The sequence below is a fragment of the Phocoena phocoena genome, chromosome 8 (assembly GCF_963924675.1).
Source record: "Phocoena phocoena chromosome 8, mPhoPho1.1, whole genome shotgun sequence".
NCBI lineage: Eukaryota > Metazoa > Chordata > Mammalia > Artiodactyla > Phocoenidae > Phocoena > Phocoena phocoena.
The window spans coordinates 8,947,542-8,970,777 of record NC_089226.1 but is presented as its reverse complement, the minus strand read 5'-3'; the positions used below and the strand labels follow the sequence as shown (position 1 = coordinate 8,970,777).

Here is a 23,236-nt window from a genome sequence, read left to right as displayed (position 1 = left end):
TTGGTTAGTGTCTGCTACGTGCCACGCCTAGCCTAGGCACGTGGATGTTGTAGGAGCTGCCCCAATGGCCCCAGACCCCCGGTGCTGCCTGGGCCTCTATCTCAGGGGACTGGGCTGGGAGTGGTCCACTGGTGGAGCAGACCTTGGACAGCGCACCTCCTCATGTGGACCTGATTTACCCAGAGTTAGCTGCAGTCAATGACTGATGGTATTTAAATGGAGACCACTGAAGGAGCCAAGGACCTCAGCCCAGCTACGCAGCTCACCCTCTGGGTGACTTTGATGACAACTCCTTTGAAGCTCAGTTTCCTCGTCTATAGAGCCAATACGCCTGTCTCCTGTGACAGTCATAAAATATTCACGAGATGGCTTGTGGAACTAAATGCATGGCACCCAGAAGGTTAAGGTCAAATGCGGTATCGCTAAAGCCAGGCATTCCAGCCACCTCACCTCACCTCACCTCCAGGCCATCAGAGAGACTGTGTGGCCTGAAGCCTGAAACTTTACCGGGAGTGGGGGGAGGGTGTCAGGCAGCGCCCTTTGCCACCCCACTTGTAGTCCTGTGTCGGGAGGGGAGAGATGAAGAGGCCGACCACAGGAGCCATCGTTAGAACAAGAATCATGCAGCCAGCACAGCCGAGATGCACATAATTAGAAATTAGAAAAAGGTCAGATCACGTCATTATCAGCTCAATCAGCTGCCGAGTGCCACAGCCAGTTAATCTGGCATCTGTATTTTTTACAACCCCACACACGTAGCCCAACCGACTGTAACTCTTTATCTGGACAGATATACTGCACCGCGGGGCAGGGACATAAAATGAGACCCCAAGCAAATGAGCTGAGATAATTGAGAGATTTATTTTTTATATATATGTGTGTCAGGGCGGCTTTCCTTTGCCCTTGAATGTTGACTTTCACAGATGGGATTGTCAGGAGGACACTAGGATCCCCCGAACTCTGTCCCGCGCTGGGCGCTCGGGTCCTGCCTCCTCCCCAGCTCCCCCAGGCCCACCACGGGCACGCGGGTCCTCCCCCTCCAGCTGGTCCCCTCCTCTCGTCCACGCAAATCTCTGTGTCTACCTGCCCCGCTCCACGGTCTCTCAGACGAGTTCCCGTGGGCACTGTTTGCTAAGCTCTGCCAGAGATGCTCAGAGACCAGAGAAGTTCCCAGAGTATAGGTTTCCGAGGGAACCTCCCTTCCCGGTTAGCCAGCTGCCCGAAAAGAAACTTAGAATCCCAAAACGCTGGTGGGGAAACCACAAGCGTGGAAAGCAGCACACCCATTTTATAGATGGGGACACTGGAGTCTGGAGAAGGGCAGTGACTTGTCAGCATCCAGGTCTGCTGGCTCCTTGCACGCCATCACCCACCTCTCTGCTTCCCGGGGGTAACAGAGGCCTCATTTATACGGGGTACCACCAGCATCTCTCTCCCTGGTACCCACGCTCTCTGAGCCTCTCCACCTCCCCATTTCAGTGCCATGCGGGTGGCTTTCCACCCCCATGGTGGCTAAGCTGGAATGCTCCCCCGGGGATACCCTCACTCCAATTCCCATACCCACCCAGCGTTCACCAGGCCTCTGGCACCCGGCCCTCAGATCCCCTGCTTGGGCCCAGCAGCCTCCGACTGGCAGTTGGTCCAGTCTGTAAAATTTGCAAGTTCCCCAAACCCCTTTGAAAGGTAAAAGCTTTTTGTTTTATGAAATCTGATTTACGGGCCCCCAGTGCAGGGCCGAGGTTTTATATATTATGCAGGATTTCAAACCGAAGCTCTAAAACGTACGGTTTCAGTTTCATGCATGGAATCTTTTTATGTGTAACTTTTTTAACACTTACGGGGCACGTTTTAATGAGACCCTGGTGTGGCTTAAGGGACAGATTATAGCTGCCTGACCGCAAGACCAGCTCCAAAATGGGGCCCCCCAGGCCCCCGGGCCCACTCTGAAGAGGCAGGGCCAGAGGCCAGAGGCTGTGAATAAGGAGGCCAGGCAGAGCCCTGGGCCCACCGAGACGGCGGGCGGCCCCCTTCAGAGAGCCATTCCCTTCGGCCTCCCGCCCACACTCTCTTCGCCTTGACGGGAGCAGAAAAATCCCACAAGACACCAGAACAGGGAAAGGAAATAATAATCAAAGCCAGTAACAATTAACATTTATAGTGCACTTACTGGGCGCCAGGTGCGTTCTGAACACTTCACCTGTATTATCTTATTTAATTCTCTTCTCAGACCCACAAGGCACAGATTATTATTATCCCCGTTTTAAGATGAGGAGATTGAGACACGAGGTGAAATCACCAGCTCAAGACCACACAGCACATACGTGGGTCAAATACAGGCGTGGAGCCCGGCCCACGCTCAGCAGTGACGCAGCCCTAGAGCCAGTCTTTTCTTAGTGCTTCCTCTGCACTTGTCTTTAGTTCTTTTCTGGCCAGATCTCATTTTGTCCTCAGTACGACTCTGAGGGGGTTGCTGTCGCTATCCTACTTTACAGATGAGGACACCGAAGTGCAGAGATCACGTGAATTGTCCAGAGCATCCCAGTAAGTGGAGGACCCCAGACCTAGCCTCCAAAACCCACTGTTCTCTAGCACCCAGCTCTGCTATTGAATTCTCGCCATAGCCCTATGAGAGGGTTATCATTATACCCATTTTACAGAAGGGGGAATCCAAGACCGAGAGCCCTATAGTCAATAAGTTACAGAGCTGGGGTTTGCGCCAGGTGGGTGTAACTCCTGAAGCCCACCTCTTTCCCCTGAACCACAACGCTTCTCCCAACTCTGGGGACGTGGGAAGGGAAGTGCCACATTGTGACTTGAAAGCATTTGACTTGTCCTGCGAGGTGGCCTCCCTAAGCAGTCTACAGGCTCTGGACTTCACCTTTCTTCCATGTCCCAGGCCTTGTTCCAGTGACCCCACATTTCCAACTGCTCAGGCCAGGTCCGGCTGGTCTGGTCTGGTCTGGAAAAATTCCTGAATAGATTTTAGCTTTGGCTGACCTAGTGACATGCAGGAAGCGTCAGAGCACTTCAAGGAATGTGTGTTTCCCAATTTCTTCATCCGTAAATGAGGGAGAACATTCCAGCTTCCCAAATTGCAGAGGAAGGAGAGAGTAAACGGAATCTGCCCTCCAGGGCAAAGCTACCTCCCTCCCTAATTGCTGCCTGGAATCTCGCTGGTTACCTAATCTCTGAGCCTTGATCTCCATCTCTAGCAGAGTGATGACAATGCCTGTGTGTCCCCATGTTTCTGAGACTCAAATGAGGTAATGGAGAGAGAAGCATTTTGCAAATTGTAAAGTGCTACGTAAAAAAATGTTTTGAAAGGCAAGGACATCACTATCAAATGAAGAGGCCGCAATCCTACAAGAGAGGCCACTTTTCAGAAAAGTATTTGATGGTGGGGGGGAGGGGCGTGTTGGCGGAAAGAATCCACATATAACACACAGCTCCTCTGTGCCCACGACATATGTGTACATGATCTTATTCAGTGTTCACCACAACTCTACAGTGTAAGTATTACCTATCAGCTTACATTTATAGATGAAGTTAAATGACTTGTCCAAAATACCCAGGCAGAAAATAGTAGATTCAGGATATCATGCCATGCGACTTCCCAGCAAATGAGAGGCCCCGGTCCTGCGGGCTTTCCTGAGACTTGTGGGGCTCGTGCGCTGTGATATGAGACTGAAATGCAAGGGTGCATCTCGTTTTGCTTTTGTGAAGCCCTCTGCTCAGAAGAAGAGGGCTGTTTTTTTATTTTGAAAGAGAAGGGAGGGAGAGAATCTGAAAGATGAAGCAAAACTGAGAGAAAAGGAACGAAGGGTCCACTCATCATATTTGATGACGCTATTAAATTAAATGGAATTGTTATTGCACTAGAAGATTTGGAATAACTTTTTACATGACACTGATCACTTAGGAAAAATAGTTTAATATGTCAGAGTTTTATTCTGATTTAGAGGCAAAAACCCAAAATTGCATAAAAATAAGATAGAGGATGATTTACTAAACATAAATATAGAAGAAAAAACTGAGGATGACTGTTCTTCCACTATCTGAAAATGGAACAGCAATAGAAAAGCCAACAGGATATTAGAAATCATTAAAAGAGGTTGCAAAATTTATATGCATTTGGTTCCCTGTGGTTTATAAAGCTCTTTCACATTATTATCTCCTTTAGCCGTTATCAAATCTTGTGAGACAGGGATGAGGAAAACTGAGGCTCAGGGAAGTCGTGGAATTAGCCCAATGTCACCCAGTTTGTAAATAGTAGGTCTGGACTCAAATCCAAGCCGTCTGATGGTAAATCCCACAGGCTTTGCGCCAGGCCAGACAGCTGCCCCACATTAACGGCATTGCCCATTTTTTCCTCTAATACTGAACAGGTCCTACATATTCATTGCCTTGGAATACCATTATGATTTACTCTATGTTCTTAAATCTTTAAACCAAGTCTATTACCTCATAAAAAAGTAATCCTTCACCTGTACTTTATTAGACCAAAATGTAGGTCCACTTTTGGCCACCGTGCACCAAATCTATCTAAACACATTGCATGCGTATTTCATTTGAGCAAAGCTATTTTGGGTAGGTTTTACTTTTTATATTGTTCTACTTAATTGTATTTTCCGATTCTTTTTTACCTAACGAGGATTTATTGGCTATAAATAGATAGGTGCACTTTTCTGTGTGTATGGGTGTGTATGTGTGTATTCACGCAGAGATTTTAAAATGAATAAATAAAATGTTGATTGAAAATGAAGGGTAGTCCAGTAAAGGAAAGCTCAGAGAAAGAAGAAAGAAGAAATGAAAGGAAGGAAGGAAGGGAGGGAGAAAGAAGAAAGGTTTAAGGAATTAGGATTATTTTGTCTGGGGAAGACAAAGCTAACTGGGCAACTTATTTAAGTCAGAGGTCTTGTCCAGTGTTTGGCATATAATGAGACTCAATATTTGTTGAATGTATAACATTAAATTAAGGGAGCTTGTACTGATGGAGCCCTGGATGTTCTCGGTGCCTACAGAAGGCTGAGTCAGCACTTTATATTAAAGCGCAGAGATTGCAGTAAATGTTTGGAAGAACTCAGCAGATTGAGAGAACATGGAGATGGCCGAGGTGGTAAGAGAGCCTCAGGAGAGAAGATGCAGCCATGTGTCCGGGAGGGTTTGGACCATCCGGTCACCTAGAGACTGGTCTAGATCATCTCACGTGGTCCCTTCCAGGACCATCAGAAGTCCCTGTAACGTTCAGAGAATCAGAAAACAGAAGGCACCTGACAGTCCAACCCCCTCTTCTTACGCATGGGGAAGCACGCTGAGGTACTCTGGCTCCTGCGGGCCAGGCCAGAGCAGCCGAATGCGGGAACATTGCCAGGGAGGGTTCTGGAAATCCTAAACTTGAGTATCCTGGACGCCGTACTTCCTGTCACTAAGCCACTTTCTCCCTAAACCATGCACCCTATCAACCGCCATCTTCTCTGTGTAAATCCTGAGACCCTTAGTTGCCGGTGAAGCAACACAGGCAACGTGGCTTCACGCTCCAGCTCTGTCACTTACTGACTGTGTGATGTGAAGCAAGTAAACTTCTACCTGTGGCCTTCATTGCCTTCAACTGTAAAATATGGGCAATAATGGTACCCACTTGCAGAGGTGGTTATGTGTAATAAATCAGGCATGTGATGGGTTTAACACAGTCCCTGAGACATAGTAAGAATAAGAAATGTTTGGGTATTGTTATCCATCAATCAGTCAATGAGTATTTATTAAACACCATATATTGTCAAGTAGAAAATTTAGGCAAGAGCAAATAATTTATTCAGTGCCCGACTCCATCTTCTGGTCCAAATAATCTGGACTAAAGTCACTCTTCTCCTCTTTGCCTGGGACGGCACAGTCTCCTTTAGTCTCAGCCCCACGGAGGGGGCATCCCCTGAGGACAAGACCCTGTGACTGAGCCCTGCTTGAAAACACGCAATTGTTGGTTTCTGTCTTTGAGTGACACTTAGTCTAATTCAGTACTCAGAGCCTTTAATTAGTCAAGCACCATCCCTACCCATCAGACAATCCAAATGCCAACCTGGGGGCGCCTCACTTGCTCTCCACTTGAAATGCAGATGAAGCTCAGAGTGGGTGTGGCCCTGGCTTCTAGCCACGCAGCACGACACACCTGATAGGATTCTCTGGGAGCGATGCCCATCCCTGTTTTCCTGGGCATCAAAATGCCGGCCCAAAGCTAAGAGGGATGCTTATATATTGCTTATATCAACATAAATGGTCTCCAAGGCGAGCCCCACGTTTTTGTTTTTTTTTTTACTTTGTGTTTTGATAGAACTATAGACTCACATGCAGTTGTAAGAATTAATACAGAGAAGTCCTGATCCCCTTCTTGCATGACTGCAATACAGTTTGACAACCAGGAAATGACAATGGTATGATCCACCAACCTTATTCAGATTTCACCAGTTTTACATGCAGCCGTGTGTGTGTGTGTGTGTGTGTGTGTGTGTGTGTGTGTGTACTTCTGTGCCATTTTATCATATGTGTAGATTCATGGAAACACTATGGTAGTCAAGATACAGGGCAGTTCCTCCCTCTCTCCCCCACCACATCCCTTGGCAAACACCAGTCTGTTCTCCGTCTCTAAAATTTAGTCATGTCAAGAATGTTATATAAAATGGCATCATACGGTATGTAACCTTCTGAGACTGGCTTTTTCTTTTCTGTTCAGCATAATTCCCTTTAAATCCATCCAAGTAGTTGAGTGTATCACTAGTTTGTTCCTTGTTATTGCCTAGTACTATTTCATGATATGGACGTACCATAGTTTCTTTATCCATTCACCTGTTGACGTGTATTTTGGTTGTTTCCAGTTTGGGGCTATTAGGATAAGGTTGTTTGGAATATTCACATACAGGTTTTGGGTGAGCAGATGTTTTTATTTTTCTGGGATAAATGCCCAAGAGTTGGAGTTGCTGAGCTGGGTGGTGTATTCAGTTTCATAAGAAACTGTTCTGCTGTTTTTCAGAGTGGCTGGACCATTTTTCATACCCACCAGCAACATATGAGTGGTCCCGTTTCTAATTCCTTGCCAGCATCTGGTGTTACCTCTATTTTTAATGTTAACCATTCTGATAGGTGTATAGCGATATCTCATTGTGGTTTTAATTTGCATTTCCCTGATGGCTAATGACATTGAACATCTTTTCATGTGCTTATTTGCCATGTATATATATACTCTTCAGTGAAATGTCTGATGTTGTCTTTTGCCCAAGTTCTAATTGGATTGCTTGTTATTTCACTGGCTAGTTTTGAGAGCTCTTTATATATTCTAGACATAAGTCCTTTGTCAGATATGTGGTTTGCAGATATTTTCTCCCAGTCTGTAGTTTATCTTTTCATCTTCTTCACAGGGTCTTTTGAAGAGCAAACATTTTACATTTTGATGAGGTCCAATTCATCAAGTTTTCCTTTTCTGGGTCATGTTTTTGGTGTTACGCCTAAGACCTCTTTGCGTAGCCCTAGGTCCTGATGATTTTCTCCTGGGTTGTTGTTTTCTTCTAAAAATGTTATAGTGTGTATGTCTTACATTTCAGTCTTTGATCCATTTGAGTTAATTTTTGTATAAGGCGTGAGATTTAAATCAAGGTTCACTGTTTTGCTTGTGGATATCCAATTGCTCCAACACCTTTTGTGAAAAGCAATTTGGCCATATTTATCGTGAGCCAAAAGTATGTCCATAGCTTTTATTCTGTCACTTCCGGGACCTTCTCCTAAGGAAATAATGCAGAAACACGAATAAGCTATAAGGTTGGAAGATAAGTCACTGTAACATGTTTTTTAATAAAGTTTAAAAATTGGAATTTACCTGAATGCCCAGCCATAAGGAATTGGCTAAGTGTGGCACACACATGGAATGATATGCAGCAACTTAAAATGTATTTACTCAATAACTTTCACCCATTCAGCAAATATTTACTCAGTATCCACTTGTGTTAGTAACGAGGATAATGGGGTGAGCAAATTAGCCACCACCCCTCTCTTCTAGAAGCTTGCAGTCTAGAAGGGAGACTAGAGGACACATTCCTGCCACTTAGAAAAATACATTTGGTAAACTAAGGGGAAAAACAGGAAGCCAAGTTGTACATACAAGGTGATTGAAGCTGTGTTGGAATACGTGCATGCGAAAAAGAACAAAGAAGTCGTCATTCTTTTTAGGGTGATTAGATCAAGGGCAGTCTTCTTCATCCTCTGTTTTCCATACCTTCCATAGCACCTTCTTTTTATAATAATAACAACGATAAAGGGAAAAGCCTCGATTGAGAAATAGCTTCTTGCCTTGAAAAGGTTAGGAACGTCCACTTGAAGAGGCAGCAGACACACGTACCAAAGGGTACGCAAAAGGCCACCGAAGACAGTTGGGTGTCCCAGCACCCAGCTAAGTCATGCTGGACGATGCAGTCGGTCAACATGCATTGATGGGGTGTCTGCTAGGTGACTGGCATCACATGAGGTACTCAGAATACGTGTTTAAGAGTAGCCAGTCCCTGACCTCTGGGGGCTCTTGCAAGGAGCTCTGATCTCGGTCTTCCTCATGCCTGTTCAAGGCCTCACACTTTGCAGCTCACGCCTTCCCTCAGGTGCTCCTCTCCACAAAACTGTAAGGTTGTCAGGGAGCGCGTAACGGTCCCCATTTGTCAGACAATGAGGCGCAGAGAGCTTAAGCACTTGGCCAAGGCCACACAGACTGTAAATGGCAGGCAGGGGGCTTGAGACCTGGCCTTATAATCTCTAAGCACAGTGCTGTTCTCAGAATACCACACCTGCCTCAAGAACAGCTGTGATAACAGTGAACTCAAAGCAAGGAAGCCATCGGCAGCTACCCACAAGGAGAATTTAAATCCTGCGGGTGGAAAGCGTACGTCCCTAGGGCGAGCATGGGCTCCTCTCTGTCCGTGTGCTTGGGACTTGTTGGGGGGTGGGGCGGGCAAGGCAGTGAGGGGACTGGGATCCAGACACCTGGGCTCACCTCTCCTCCCCCTCCACAGATGGTGAAGGCAATCCAGGTCCTGCGAATCCACCTGCTGGAGCTGGAGAAAGTCAATGAACTCTGCAAGGACTTTTGTAACCGTTACATCACCTGCCTCAAAACCAAGATGCACAGTGATAACCTGCTCAGGAATGACCTCGGGGGGCCCTACTCCCCCAACCAGCCCTCCATAAACCTTCACTCACAGGTAACACACAGGGCTGGGTCCTGTCTCCTAGCCAGGCTCCTAAGCGAGGTGTCAGAATGTCTGAAGGTTCCGTGGAGACCTAGGAAAATGGTTTAGACTGACTGTATCCTTTCACCTCTGATCCATTCCTCCTGCTATTTTCAGGCAGCTCAGTCCCTTTTTCACCCAGAGCTCAGCATGCCAGGGCATCAGTATTCCCTAGAAGATGACCGGATCTGAGAGGGACAATGTCCAAAGGGATTCCTGGCTTCCTGGTCCAAGATATCCCAAAAAATGAGCACGAGAGTTAAGGAGATGGAGAGCTTTGCAGGAGGATGAGGCAGGGACGGAGCTGGGAGTGGACCCAGACATCCCAGCCTCACAGGCTTCTCAAGGGGACTGGAGCTCGATGAGCTCTCTGTGTTTTGGGAAGGAGAGTGTGGGGAAAGTGGGCCTTCCCTGAATCCTGCCCACCTAATAGGAGACAACAGCTTTTCCCCGATCATTCTCTAGTTGCTCACCCTGCCCTGGCACATCTGTCTCCCTGTGGTCCAGGGCCACTGTGTAAGTCACCTAAAGTCACCCCTCCCAAGATTCACCAGCCACCTTCATCCTGGGAACTGGGAACTGTGGAAATGGCAGAGAATGGGCTCTCTCTCCAGGACAGAATATTTTCCCCAAACCTATGAACTAAGAAAGCTTCCTGGTGATACCTTCCCAACTCACTGGTGTCTATGTTAAGCCCTAGAGTCACCACTTTCTTCTTCTCCCACTGAGCTCTTGAGTCCAGGACAGACACATGGAGGGTCCCCCAGGAGGTTTGAACTAGCCTCTGCCCACGAGACAATCAGGCTTGGGGATACCGGTAAACCTTCTAAGAATGCTTGGTGAGAGGTGCTGGAAAGAATGCCAAAGAAATGTGGTGCAATTTTTATTCTTAAGTTTTAAGGATCGAGACGTATAATCTCTCTCTCTAGGTTGGTGGAGGCAGGGGAAAGGACATGGTGGCCCCTAGAAGGCCAGCCATGCCTTGTACATTTTGATAGCAGGAATCACATCGAACCCACCCCAGTGGGGTCTCTGTGGGACTCGATAGTGAGTACTGTATGGGACACGAGGCCGGAAGTTTATTTCCTCTTCCCATTGCTTGAAATCACCAAATCACTTTATTACAGATCTAAACTCAGCCGCCCAGGCTTCTGCTTGCTAATATTCTCTTGAAATAGACTCATTCCTTCAGAGTCTTATTGTACTTTCCCTTATGATCAAAATTAGCAAGAAACTTGCATAAGAGAGGACAATAATTGCTCAACGAGCATCTCGTTTGTAATTTATTAGTTTCTATTATTGTGGGTTACCATGGCGATGCTGCGCAGCCCCGGTGATGGGAGAGATGCAAGATAGGAGCCAAGGAGGCTGTGAGGCCTCACCAAATGGAGATGCACATTTTTATCAGTAATTTTCATGAAAATAATAAGTGAGGAGTTAATGAGATGGAAAGCCATCCTGTGGCTATTGTGAATTTGTTTTAAGTGTTGATCTAATTAGAATGCATCGGTCAGGAAAAGTAATGAGGATTTAGTGCCTCACAGAGATGTAAGGATCATAGCAGAAAATTAGCACAAGTCTTTGGAAATAATCAGGTCCTTGGAGAGGCACTGGGTTTCCCCTCCTGGGCCCTCCAACCCCAGCTCGAGCTCTGGCATCGGGGGTGTACCCAGGGCAGTGGGAGAAGAAAGGAGGGCCAGAGGGCTTTGCAGCCACAGTGGCCCCCTCAGGCTTGGGGTCCCCGGGCCGACAACTTTGTGTGCAGAAAGCAGGGTCACTGGAGACGCGGGTTAGCAGAGAAGGATAACGTGGGCTCTGGGTGAGCCAGGCCTCGGAGATGCTATCTGCCAAAAATCAGTCCTCCTGGGGAATCCCTGCATTCAGTGCCTCTGAGCTTAGAGGAAAGAGGAAGGAACTTTGATCCCTATCACTGTAAGCCTCACATCTGTGCCTGACAGTGAAGCTGGCCCTGGGCTGACCACTGCAGAAAGACCTCTGATCCGCTTAGAAAGAGGAACTCAGACAATCAGACAAAAACAAAGACACCAAGAAAGAGAGGAGAAGACACTTAGCGAGGTGGTCCCATTTGCGGCTTCTCAGATTTGTCCCTTCATTTCCTCTCACTGGCCCCACCTACTTGTTCAGGCTTCAGTGGGTAAATAAGGTAATTACACACGAGCTGCTGTCATAGCTTCCTAACCTGCTCTTCTGTCTTCTCTGGCTACCTCGAAGCCCTCCCCCCCGCCCCCCTCCCACACACGCATACACGCATACACACACGCACACACACACACACACGCACATTCACATATGCACACCTCAGCCTTCCGCTGCTACTTTATCTTCTGAAGCTCTATTCAAGCCATTCTCCTGCTTGAAAACCCCAATCGCCCCCCAGAGTTTTCACATCCTTTCACTTGACATTTGATGCCCTCGTAGGTCACTATTTTTCCACGCCTGTATGTTTGGGTGATGACGGCACATCTCTGCAGGACCAAACCCAGCCTCTTCCCCAACGGCAATAATAAGGCTGCTCTCTCCATGGAGGCCTCCCTGACACCCCACCCCAAAGCATGGGCTTTTCTTCCTCTCAACTAACTCCTGGGCACAGTGGGCCATTTATATGGTAAATATCCCATGTGACTTCACGTTTTCCTCTCCTGGTGAATGATAGGCAGCCAGTAAATATCTGTTGAAAGAAGTGATATGATGAGAAATATAGAGAGAAATCAAGGGAGGCAACAGGAAGGCAAAGGAGGAAAGGAGAAGTAGGGAGAAAGACAAAGGGAAAGAATGACAAATATCAATGGTCACGTTTGCGAGGGAGGTACGGAGAGGCTGAAGAACTAGAGGAAAAGAACAACAAAGACAAAGAGACACAGACCGAGGAAGAGGAGAGTGAGGCTGAAGACAGGCAGAGGCAGAAGGGAGTTGGAAAGAGAGATGGCGGCAGTCGTGGGGGGAGGGGGAGGGGTGGGGTCAGTGCAGCGTCCCAGGTGTGTGTCCGGGAGAAGGTGAGCAGGATGTGCCCCGCGCTGCCCCGTCCACATCCCCGGGTCAGGCTCCCATCTCTGCCTCGCCAAGGTGGGCACGGGCTGGCCTGGGCCTTCCCAGGAAGGAGAGACCCTCGGGGCCAAGAGACTCAGTGCAGGAGGCAGGCCTGACTGGGGTCCGGCCGTGGGAGCCAGCTCGGCAGAGGAGAGAGGAGGAGCGTGTGTGTGTGCGTGTGTGTGTGTGTCTGTGCACACATTCGTCATGGTGCGACCTTAATCCCCCCAGCCTGAAATAGCCGCGCCGAGCGCCAGCCTGGCCTGGGGAGGGGTGTCTCCCCTCTGGAACACGATCTTCAGGATCAACATTCCAGCCGCCTGCCAGCTTTGTTGCAAACTGCTGGCTCATGGTTTTGCCTGTGTGCTAATCATTCAGCCTTGTGTTGCAGAGTGGGAGATGTATTTTTTATTCAAATTGGTCCCCCTCTCTCAGATGCCATACTGTGTCCCCATCCAGCTCTGTGAGGTCGGGGCATACTCTCGGCTTGGCCTTCCGTTTCTATGTGTGAGCTTTCTCCTAGGGGATGGAAGGGGGTTCGGAGCGGGGGAGACTGCTTTCAGCAAGCAGGAAAGCTAAACCGGGGTTTCCGAGGACTTGGGCCACAGCCTGTCCTTTCCCCTCTGGAGGAGGCCACCCTGCCCTGCCTGCACCTAAGGACACCCAGGATTCTTACTCGGCAGAACCCAGGCTTCCTGTGGGGGCAGATCCTCAGTGAAGAAGCCCTTCCTTGATGGCACCAAATAAACCATTCCATTGGAGAGACCCTCGTGCCTGCCCCCCTCAAGCATTAGTTTGACCTGAAATCCATCCCTCTTTCCCCGTGGAGATTAAACCTCAGCTCTGTTCCAGTGCAAATCAGGCGGGGCCACAGTTCTCATTCATTTGCCGAGCATCTAGGGGAAGCTTACTGTGTGCACCCTGCTGGGTCCTGGGAGAACACAGGGAATTGTCCATGATGAGTGCCCAATCTCAGTGGGAGGGAGCTTGAGTCACACCCAAGGATCTAGATAAATTATGTGAGCACAGAGTGCTCAGGGGCAAGGGGACCCTGAGGAAGGGCAGGAAGGCAGCTGCCGGAAGGGGTCTGGATCGAGCAAAGCATGTGTATGGCCTGAGGTTGCCCAGTCACCACTCAGCATCCTTCTTCCTCCCCGGGGAAAGCCCAGTCCCCAGCCTGCATGCCCTCATGGCCAGGGTCTGTTCCTGCCCAGAGACAGGATGAGCAAACCTCTGTAAGGATCAGATAGGCCAGCAGGAGGACTTTCAAATCCTATTGTGATTGGAGAAGCTGTAGATTCACTGGCCTTGGGAGGACTTCCTAGAGGAGGGGGCATTTCAGGCAAGCTTGAGGGAGTGGAGGGCGGTTAGCAGACTACCTGAGAGCTCTCAGTGTGAATGTTCCCAGGATAGAGAGAAGTCTGGAGATGGTAAGGGACAGAGAGAGCCTTTCACAGTCCCTGCAGAGAAGGGGCCAGGGTATGGGGGAAACATCACTCACTCACGCCATATGCATCTGTTCAAGCACCTACTGAGCTTGCTGGGTTCCGAGGGCATGAAAACCACTGTGACACAATCTCTAACTGCAAATGTAATGATGGAGTATCTTGCAGCCAGATTTGTGGGATGTTATGCTTTGAGTCTGATCACCACAGCCAATTGCCAAAGACTTTAAAGGCAGTGGAGAATGTAGGCAATGGGGTAAGGATTAGAGACGCGTTGGAGACAAATGAACCGACTGGCCACCTTTTGAGCTGCTCAGGGAAGAACTGGCAGAGAAAGGGGAGAACGTCCACGTTTATTAAGCTCCCTGGTCCCAAGCACTCTGTGTACCAGGTGCTTGACATAGATTATCTTGCGTATGCCTCACAACCGGCCTGCAAGGTGCACATTATTTTCTCCATTTTACACCCAAGGAAAGGGAAACTCAGAGCAGTTAAGTCGCTGGTTCAAGGTCACACAGCTACTAAGCCGCAGAGTCAGGGATGAGTCTGTTTTCATTTACTAGATCCTTTGACTTCTTCTGTGACACGTAGGAAGGAGAACCAAGCGTCCTGGGCCCTGGGTGGGGAGGCATGACCCTACCTAGCTGTAGATCAGGGATTCAGAGACCAGGGAGTAAGAAACCAATGGCTGGGAAGCAAGTGTTTGGATTTGCTAATAGATTGAAAGTAGGGAAGGGAGAGGCCACAGAGTAAGCATGGTTCTGAGATTCTGGGCTCAGCCAACCAGATGTAACTCTGCAGCTGTGCTAACTCTCCAGAAAAATAGGAAGGGAACTAATCAGTACATCCTCACCTGGGGAAGGGGAAACTTACCCGTTGACCCACAGTGTTTGCATTTTCAACATTAGCTGGAGGCCAAGGGGGTGGGAAGCCAGCACCTCAGCCCAGCCCCTGGAAGTTCTGCCCCGTGGCCGAGCTGGGGGTGGTGACCCACCCTGCAAGGTCACTCCTGAGATGAAAAGGGGACACCCCCAGACCCAAGTGACAGGAAGCTGAGTTCCGGGAGTTCCACTGCCTTTCTCCTTTATGGGCGTTAAGGCTGTCCCTTCTGGGTTCCTAGCCCCCCGGCCTCCGCTCAGGGGCCAGGACCCCAAGGGGGCGGCCCTGCCAGGCTCAGAAACCTGAGCGGTTCCCTCTTTCTGAGGGAATGTTCCTTAAGAGCAGCAGCAGTTGCTGTTCCCTTGAGACAAAAGCTCCCGACTGGAGTGGAACAGGAATGGGATTAGGTGGCTTGTTTACGTGTGATTGGCTTCCCCGGGTTTGGGAACCCAGCTTTTCCCAGCCTGAGACAGCACGCTGGCTCTGCCAGAACTAGAGGGATGCGGCCAAGAACACGGTGTCTGGGGACAGTGGCAATGTCCCTGCCCCCCAAAGGCACACGCTCACCCCGTTCCAGGCTGAAGCCCATTCAGGCCACCCATCTACTGAGCATCTATCCTGCACCCAGCGCTGTGCTAGGCAGTTTGGGGGAATTCAAAGAAAGACCCCTCTTTCCCTGAAAAACCCTGCAACCAAGCAGGGGGAGGTGACACGCGCATGAGAGAGAACCCTTGTGCTGCCTGCCCAGCATATCAGGCTGACAGGGAGCCTTAAGGGAGTCAAGAGGATGGGCCGAGGGCTTGCCCGGGTGGGTCAAGACAAGCTCTCCAGCAGACCAGCTCCCCACCCCCAGTCTAGGCAAGTTAGCAACAAACCCGTCCTCCTGGGAGGCTTGGGAGGCTTTAGGGAGGATGGTCTGGGCTGGTGGATCAGCAGAGACCCCTAGTGGCCTGGGGGGGCGATGGCAGACAGCCGGGGCGCCCACTGCCGCCGCCCCCCACTCCCTCCACCCACTCACAATACATCCCAGGGAATGGCGTTGGTTTTTCTAAAATTCCCAACCGGAAGGGCCTTCGCAAGGTCATCCAGTTCACTCCCCTGTTTCACAGGCATCCTAGTACAATAAAAATTACAGCTATTTCAAAATAACTTAAAGGAAAACTTTTCTAATCAGTCCTTTCCTTCACTCCTTCATTTCTTCTTACCATCGTGGTTTCTTCCAGGAGTTTCTTCCTTGAGTGGAAATTAAGTCTTCCCACGCAGCATAAGCCCTTTCGCTATTAACAGTGAAGAAAGATGGCTCGAGGGGCTGACACAGCTCCTCCTGGGCCGACATCAGACCATCGTGTCAGAGTTCACAGTCAATGCCAGTTCATTTGTTCCCGGCCGTCTCCACCCTCCGCTTCCAAAAGTAATTGCAGAGCCTTTCACTTTTTCTTAGTAAGGGCTTCCTTTTGAACAAGTCATCTTTTTTTGTTCCAAAAATGAAACGTGGAGTAAAGCTCACCCAGTGACCACTGTGGTTCAAAAAGAATGACTGATGGCCCCAGGACGCGAGGGCCTGGAAGCTGGCTCACGGGTGGCGTCCAGGAGTGCAAGCTCTCAGCCATCCTAAAGCTGCTCCCCTACCTCGCTGTGCCCCTCCCGAGAGGCTCTTGGCCTCTCTGTGTCTCTGGGAAACAGTACACAAGGAGCAACAGTGGGATGAGGTCTGTGGAGGCCAGCTCGTTGACTTCCATCTGACTCCTTGGTCACCTGGTCCATGCCCTAAAAGACGTCACTGCTGGGGAACTCTAAGTTTTCAGCCTTTTGGCCCATTTCCTACTAGAAAGTAAGAGACTGATGCTCCCCAGCCCGATGGAACGGCTCCACCAGAAGAGCCAGGAAAGTGCCCATGATTCCCAGCCTTCCGGCAGTTTCCAGAGGCTTGCGGACACCACTATCAGGCAAAGATCAGGAGATCACGGCAAAGAATTCCTGGATTGGATAACCAGCTTTCAGCCCCCGGTTCCTGGACAACTCAAGCAGGGATGTGAGTCTCCGGCTGTTGAAATGTCACTGAAACTACCACATGTGCTTCTAGCCTCTTCATGAGGCCAAGGAGCCTGGCAGGAAACAGCTCTGTGTGGGTCTAGGCAGAGCACCATCTACCCGGTTTGGAGTCTGTTGAGACCCAGGAGGAAGCTGTCGAGAAGATAATAACACTGTGTGCTTAGCCAACATCTTCTCCCCAGGGGGCTCCCACTGCCGCTGTAGTAGATCCTTCTTCAGAAAAGACCGGTACACGGTCTCCAGAGACGCAGCCCCATTGTCTCCGTAGAGACAAGGTTCTAGCGGGCTGGAAACTAAGGCGTGACCAGAAATAGTTGCAAAGTCAAGTCTCGGAGCTTGTCTGGGACAGAGACCGCAGCTTCGACTTCTGGGGCTTGGCCTTGGCCCAGGAACACCAAAGGCAGGGAGGCAGGAACGAAGGGGCATGTATCAAGGTGTGACCACCACTGCTAGGCGTGCAGCCCCGGATGAACCTCTGCTGTTGCTAAGTAAGGAACCCACGAGGCCCTACGTGTCTAGGACAGGTTTTAAACCCTGGTTGTGCCATTCCCTAGTGGCGCGACTTTAGCCAAGGGAAGTGGCAAATGATTTTTTGGGTGCCTAAATGTGCCGGACACTGTGCTTACCGTGGAGCCTGGCTGTCTCACTCCAAAGCTCATCTCTCCATGGGAGCATCGGTGCTACACTTGCAGCCAGAAGACCTGGGTTCGAGGCAGAGCCATGTGACTCAAGAAGGTCACTTCCATTCTCTGGACCTCAATTCCTCTTCAGGCAAATAGAAGAATCTCTCCTCTGCTGACCCCATAGGTAGTGGTGAGGTTAAAATGAAATAGCACAGTGAAAGAATGCTCTCTGATATTCAGTGTGTATGATAAATAGGTAGTTTTCAGACCCATCTGATCTTTGGGACCATGTGAGGGAGGTTTTTAAAAAACACAGATCGCTGATGGTCTAATTCAATGGTCCTAAGAATCTGTGTCTTAAAAAACACCCCAGTGGGGACTTCCCTGGTGGTCCAGTGGTAAAGAATCTGCTTTACAATGCAGGGGACACGGGTTCGATCCCTGGGCAGGGAACTAAGATCCCACGTGCCTCGGGGCAACTAAGCCCGTACGCCATAAGTATTGAGCTCGTGCGCCTCAACTAGAGAGCCCACGTGCCACAAACTACAGAGCCCACACGCCCTGGAGCCCGCACTCCACAACTAGAGAGAAGCCACCACAGCGAAGAGCTCGCGCGCTGCAACGAAAGATCCCGCATGCATCAGCTAAGACCCGACGTAGCCAATAATAAATAAAAACAAAACAAAAAAACACCCCAGTTCTCAGGCAGGTTTGTGAAACAGCTCATATTTACAAATGTAAGAGATGAATATCATTTCCCCAGACCTCAGGGATGCCAAGTTTTCACTTCCTCTCTTTGTCCCAGCTAAGATGGGGCCAGTCCAGGCCCTGCCCACGGTCTCTACCCATGAAGTTCTCCGTCCCATTCCTTTACTAATGTAACCTGGCCTCTTAGCACCTCCCAGCAAAGACCCAGAGTAGGAGGAGAGGGTAGGAAAGAGAAGGGTCTGAGCCAACGTGTAAATTGCCTTTAGTTACCTAAACTGGGGAAGCTGGCATGGAGGCTAGCCAAGCCACAAGTCTGAGAGCCAGCCAGAGTTTGAATAAGCTGGTGATAGCTCACCCTTTTGCCTCTGCTAGTAAAAATGTGTTGGTTGAATCCCAAGGCATACATCTTATATTTATTTTACTGGCTTTGCCTGTGTTTTTCTAACCTTGCTGAATATTTTTTCCGAGGGGCAGGGGGTGGGGTTGGAGGAGAAAGTATGGGACAACTTTTTACGTTTGAAATTCCCAAATATCCTTATTCAATGACGAGCACTGTGGCATGGGTGATTCCGAACCAGAGATTGTTGAAAAGTCACTGCCAATAGTTTTAGGGTGAGTGGCATGGAGTGGATACCCCACCCCCCATTAAATTTACCTTCCACGTTTGCCTCAGCCTCACGTCATCTCAGTATTGCTTTACACCCTGGGAGAATGGTTGGCTGGGAGTTTGGGACGAGGGGAGCTCAAGCTTGGAGCAGACTCACAGCTGAAGAGTCAGGCTTTGAGGATTCCTGGGTGTTAGCACCGAGCCAGACACATCTTATAAGTGAGGAGACTGAGGCCTGAGGTGCTAATTCCCAATCCACCTTCATTCCTTGGGTGCCCACGCTGTCTCCGTACTTCCAGGTTTGGGCTGTTTTTAATCTGCTCACTTGCCTTCAACAGCTATTGAACCGCTGTGATTCCAGGAGCACCTTGCAGCCCAGTTCTTGGCACAGGGTGTGGGTCCAGTGTTTGTGGAGGACAGAGGACTGTGTTCTAGCCCTGTTGCTGCTACCCAGCTGGGGGACCGTGGGCAAGTCGCTTGGATGTCTGAGCCTCCGTTCCTTATTTGTACCTCAGGGAGCTGAAATACTCAGATTGTAAGGGCCCTTCCAGTCTCTAGGCTTCTGCAGGTCAGACTCAGCGTCACCCCGGAGCTGTACAAATGAGAAGGCCAAGAATTCTGCTCAAAGAATAAACCTCGCTGGTGGGGTGGCCCTCACAGATCCCAGAAAGGAAAAGTTGAGGCAGGAGCCGCTCCCTCCGTTCCCCAAGGTCACAGCCGCAGAGGTGAGCCGAGTATGGGAGCGAGGCCTCCTCCCAGGAGCCAGATGGGAGGCCCCCGGCATGGAGGAGGGGAAGCCAGGCTCCCGCCCCGCTGTTGCGTATTTATAGCCCTGAGCCGGACAGTACAGGAGGGTAGAAAAGGCAGCTCGGAGGAGATGCCAAGGCGGGTTAGGCAGCTGAATCGAATGAGACGTGTAAGTCAGTACCGACTGCCTCTTTCTGTGAGAGGCTTGGCCAGCTTCCCGGGTGCCAGGGTCTGGGAGGTGATGCGCCCTAGCTGTCCCCCGGCCTTTGATGCTTCTCCTTTGTCTGTCGCTCCCTGTGTGCCGTCACTGGCTCCAGGTTTCCTCCAAGCGCACGTTTCTCCTCACTCCACACTCTAGACCTTCCCGCAGCCGAAGGCCCAAGCTCCTCTGGTCCTAAAACCAAAGCTAGGAAGCCAGGGGCCTCCTTTTCCCCCTATTTCCTTGGCCGTTTTCCTGCCTAATTCCTTCCAGCTGGCCTTTTGGGCAGGTTACCCGGTTCAAGCCCTGTTTTTACACGTGGGCCTGTGGTCGGGGGCACCAGAGGCTGGGCGCTAAGCGACCCTGGTGGGTCTTCTCGGGCTCTGGGCACTACACCTCATTTGCGCCTGCCTTGCTGTCTCCAGATGAAGCCTGGAGACCCCGACCTCTCACACCCAATTCCTTCCTCACAAACCCTCCCGAGCAGAGCAGAGCGACCGGCCGCCAAGCAGGGAGGCCTTGCTGCCCTTCTTGGAGACCCACGGCCGAGCCTCCCTGCTGTCCCTCTACATCAAGTCTAAGCGATCCTAGCCCAGCTCTTACGTGGCAATGATGAGGGTACCAGGGGGGAAAATGGTTTTCTTAGCTGCTTTGCCATTGTCTGGGGGAAACCGGCAGGCAGTGACAGTGTGGGGCGGAGGGGACCTCCGCGGTGGGCTCCGTGGTGGGGGCCTGAGGGAGAGGAAGCAGCCGATGGAATGTGCCCGAGGCTGGCTGAGGGGAGGCTCACGTGAGATTCCTGGAAGACAGGTTATGAAGGGGCCAGGCGGCTATTTTTTTATTATTTAGCAAATATTTTAGTAGCCGTGATGTGTCAGGCCCTAAACTACGTGCTAAGGATACAAAGAGAATATGTCGGAGGCCACTTTGTGTTGATCTTGGTGTAATAAGTGCTGCGATACAGGTACGGGGAAGCGAGGCCCTGGGGTCGGGGTGGGGCATCTGGAGACAGAACTGAGTACGAAGGATGTGCAGGTGAAGCCCTGGCCTGGGGTTGGAATCACCTGGGGAGCTTTCAACACCCGCCCCTCGCCCACCCCCACCCCCGCGCCGAAAGCCCTGGCCACACCCCTGACCAATTAAATTAGAATCGCCGGGGGTGGAACCTAGGTACGGATACCGGAACTTGCAAAGTGAAGCCGAGGTGCGGACCGCTGGTTTCCGGGATAATTTATGTCTCAGGTTTGCAGGGGAATAGAATGGCTAAATGCGTGACTATCGTTGGTTGGGTTTTTTTTCAGATTGAGCCTTCTTCACACTTTCTAGGGAGCCATGAGAATTGCTTTCTGGATTTGGGTCTGGGAGGAGCAGGAAAAGGGAGGAGGCAAGGCAGGAAGGGGGAGGGGAGAGGAGCAATTTGGGGCTGTGGCATCTAAGCTCTTAGTGGCATTGTCACAAACCACGCCTCCCTTACTGCCAGGACCTCCTGCAGAGTTCCCCCAGTTCCATGTCCGGAGTCTCCAATAACCCCCAGGGGATTGTGGTCCCAGCCTCAGCGCTCCAGCAGGGCAACATCGCCATGACAACTGTCAACTCACAAGTGGTGTCAGGTGCGTGCAGCGGATTGTGGGGAGCACCCCTGGGAGGAGGCCGGGTGGCCCTGAGGGAATTCCAGGGTTGGGGGCAGGGCACTGAACAAAACGTCCTAGGAAATGGGAGAGGTGCCCCCTGCCGAGGGAGGGGCTTCCAGCAGCGTTTCTTGACTGAAGTGTTCTGTAAGCTTATAGATGGTTAGCAAGACCTGGTGATGGTGGTTTGGAACAAATTTGGGTCAAAGGCTCATAAGCCCGTCAGAGACCCTTCCGCCAAACACACAGAGAGACTCTAGTCTCTGGACCCCATCCCCGTCCCACCCCTCCTCCACAGGGGCTGGATGCCTCCAGAGTAGAGGGTGCTTACACGTGAGTGCCAAGGGCATTGGGAACCCTGCTTGCCCTCACTCCTACCCACCCCCATGGCAGGGGACTCCAAAAGTGGTTGTCTCCTCAGGTGGAGCCTTATACCAGCCGGTTACCATGGTAACCTCCCAGGGTCAGGTGGTCACCCAGGCAATCCCCCAGGGAGCCATCCAGCTCCAGAACACACAGGTGAGTGTGTTTGTGCAGTGTAGGTGTGCGCCTATGTGCATGGGTTTGGGGGAGGGCGACCGTAACGCTTACTGCCTGCTAGGCACTTTATACCAGTAACTCCTTACATCCTCGTTAGTCCTCTAAGGAGTATCATTACCCCCACCTGACAGAAAAGAAGGTGGCTGTTGGAAAGGTTTTATCAACTGGGATTTTGCCGCCTCTCGGGGTTACATGGAGGGATCCTGCACTTCCTATTCCTGGTCTACACTCCGAGCCACTCTGTAGCTCAGTGGGGTAGAGCGTACACAAGGGGGCCAGGGTGGGAGTGAGAAGATCTGAAGTCAGAGGCCCGAGATCTGACATTAACTCTGCCATCTCGGATGAGTCACCTAACCTCTCTGAGCCTCTGAGTTTTTATCCATAGACGAGGGATTGACACCAGCTGCCCACTAGCCCCACCAGCCTACAGAGCTGATGTGAGGGCTGACCACGGTCATGGATAGGAAAGCGCTGTGCAGACTCTAACGTACCCCAGGAATGCTAATAACGGACGGTTTACGGCCAATCTCTCTCTCCTGTGCCCTTTGCATGACCCTGTTTCCCCTGTCTCCTCTCTCATCCCCTTCTCCTCCCTCTTCGCCGTCTTCCCTTCTCCCATCCTCTGAGAGGCTGGCGCTGGGTGACAGGAAAGGTAACCTCCCCCGGGCCCTCAGAATGAGTTGGGAAAGGGGATTGGCAGCGAGAGGCTGCTGTCTCTATGGCAACAGGTCCCTAGCCGCTGGCCCGCCAGGCTGCTGATGCTGATTTTTTCTCCACGTGCCCTGAAGGTTAACCTTGACCTCACCTCCCTCCTGGAAAATGAGGATAAGAAGTCCAAGAACAAACGAGGAGTCTTGCCCAAGCATGCCACCAATATAATGCGTTCTTGGCTCTTCCAGCATCTCATGGTGAGTGTGTGTGTGTGTGTTGGGGTGTGGAGTTGCAGCGTGGGGTATGAATAAGCCCTGGGGCACCAGACCATCATCCCTAGATCTGCAGAGGGTGTGGCCTCAAAGAGAGGCCCTCTGATAGGGATACCATCTTCCAGAGGCCAGGGCAGAGGGGGGCTTAAATGGGACCTACACCTGGGGGTTCCAGTGCTTGCGGCCGCTGCCTCAAAAAAGTGTGACATCGATGAGGGAGTGGGGACAGACACGTTCTGGAGAGAACGCAGTCCTGGGCTAGTGGACAGGGTGGTTTCAGGGACAGGGTGAGATTCCGTGGGAGCCGGGGCTGTGCTTACTGGTTCAGAGCCTCCTCCCGCGGTCAGCCACGCTCACCCCTGCCCTCTCCCGTGGAAGAAAATGCTGATTCTCCATCAGGACTCTTCTGCTTCCCGAGTCCTCAGTGCGGGGGGGAAGCAGAGGGTGTGCGTCCATTTCCCTCTGATCAGGGCAGCCAGAGGAGGCACATACCGGGGAGCCGTGGCTGAGCCCACCCCCCGGAGGAGCCGCCCGGGCAGAAATCCTGGCCTCACGTAACCAGCCGAGCTCAGAAACGCAG

At 50.9% G+C, this 23,236-nt stretch overlaps 1 protein-coding gene across 4 annotated transcripts in view; it reads left to right on the top strand.

Annotated features, from left to right (window-relative positions):
* The window catches only part of PKNOX2 (PBX/knotted 1 homeobox 2), a 73,817-nt gene that overhangs the window by 34,711 nt on the left and 15,870 nt on the right, over positions 1-23,236 (top strand). The window contains exons 4-7 of one of the 4 annotated variants that reach the window (XM_065881458.1): positions 9,042-9,230; positions 21,058-21,175; positions 21,615-21,712; positions 22,522-22,641. In XM_065881458.1, coding sequence (XP_065737530.1) covers positions 9,042-9,230; positions 21,058-21,175; positions 21,615-21,712; positions 22,522-22,641 — 525 coding nt within the window. Of the gene's footprint in view, positions 1-9,041; positions 9,231-21,045; positions 21,176-21,614; positions 21,713-22,521; positions 22,642-23,236 lie in introns of all 4 variants that reach the window. The other 3 variants (XM_065881457.1, XM_065881459.1, XM_065881460.1) reach the window with 3 other exon arrangements.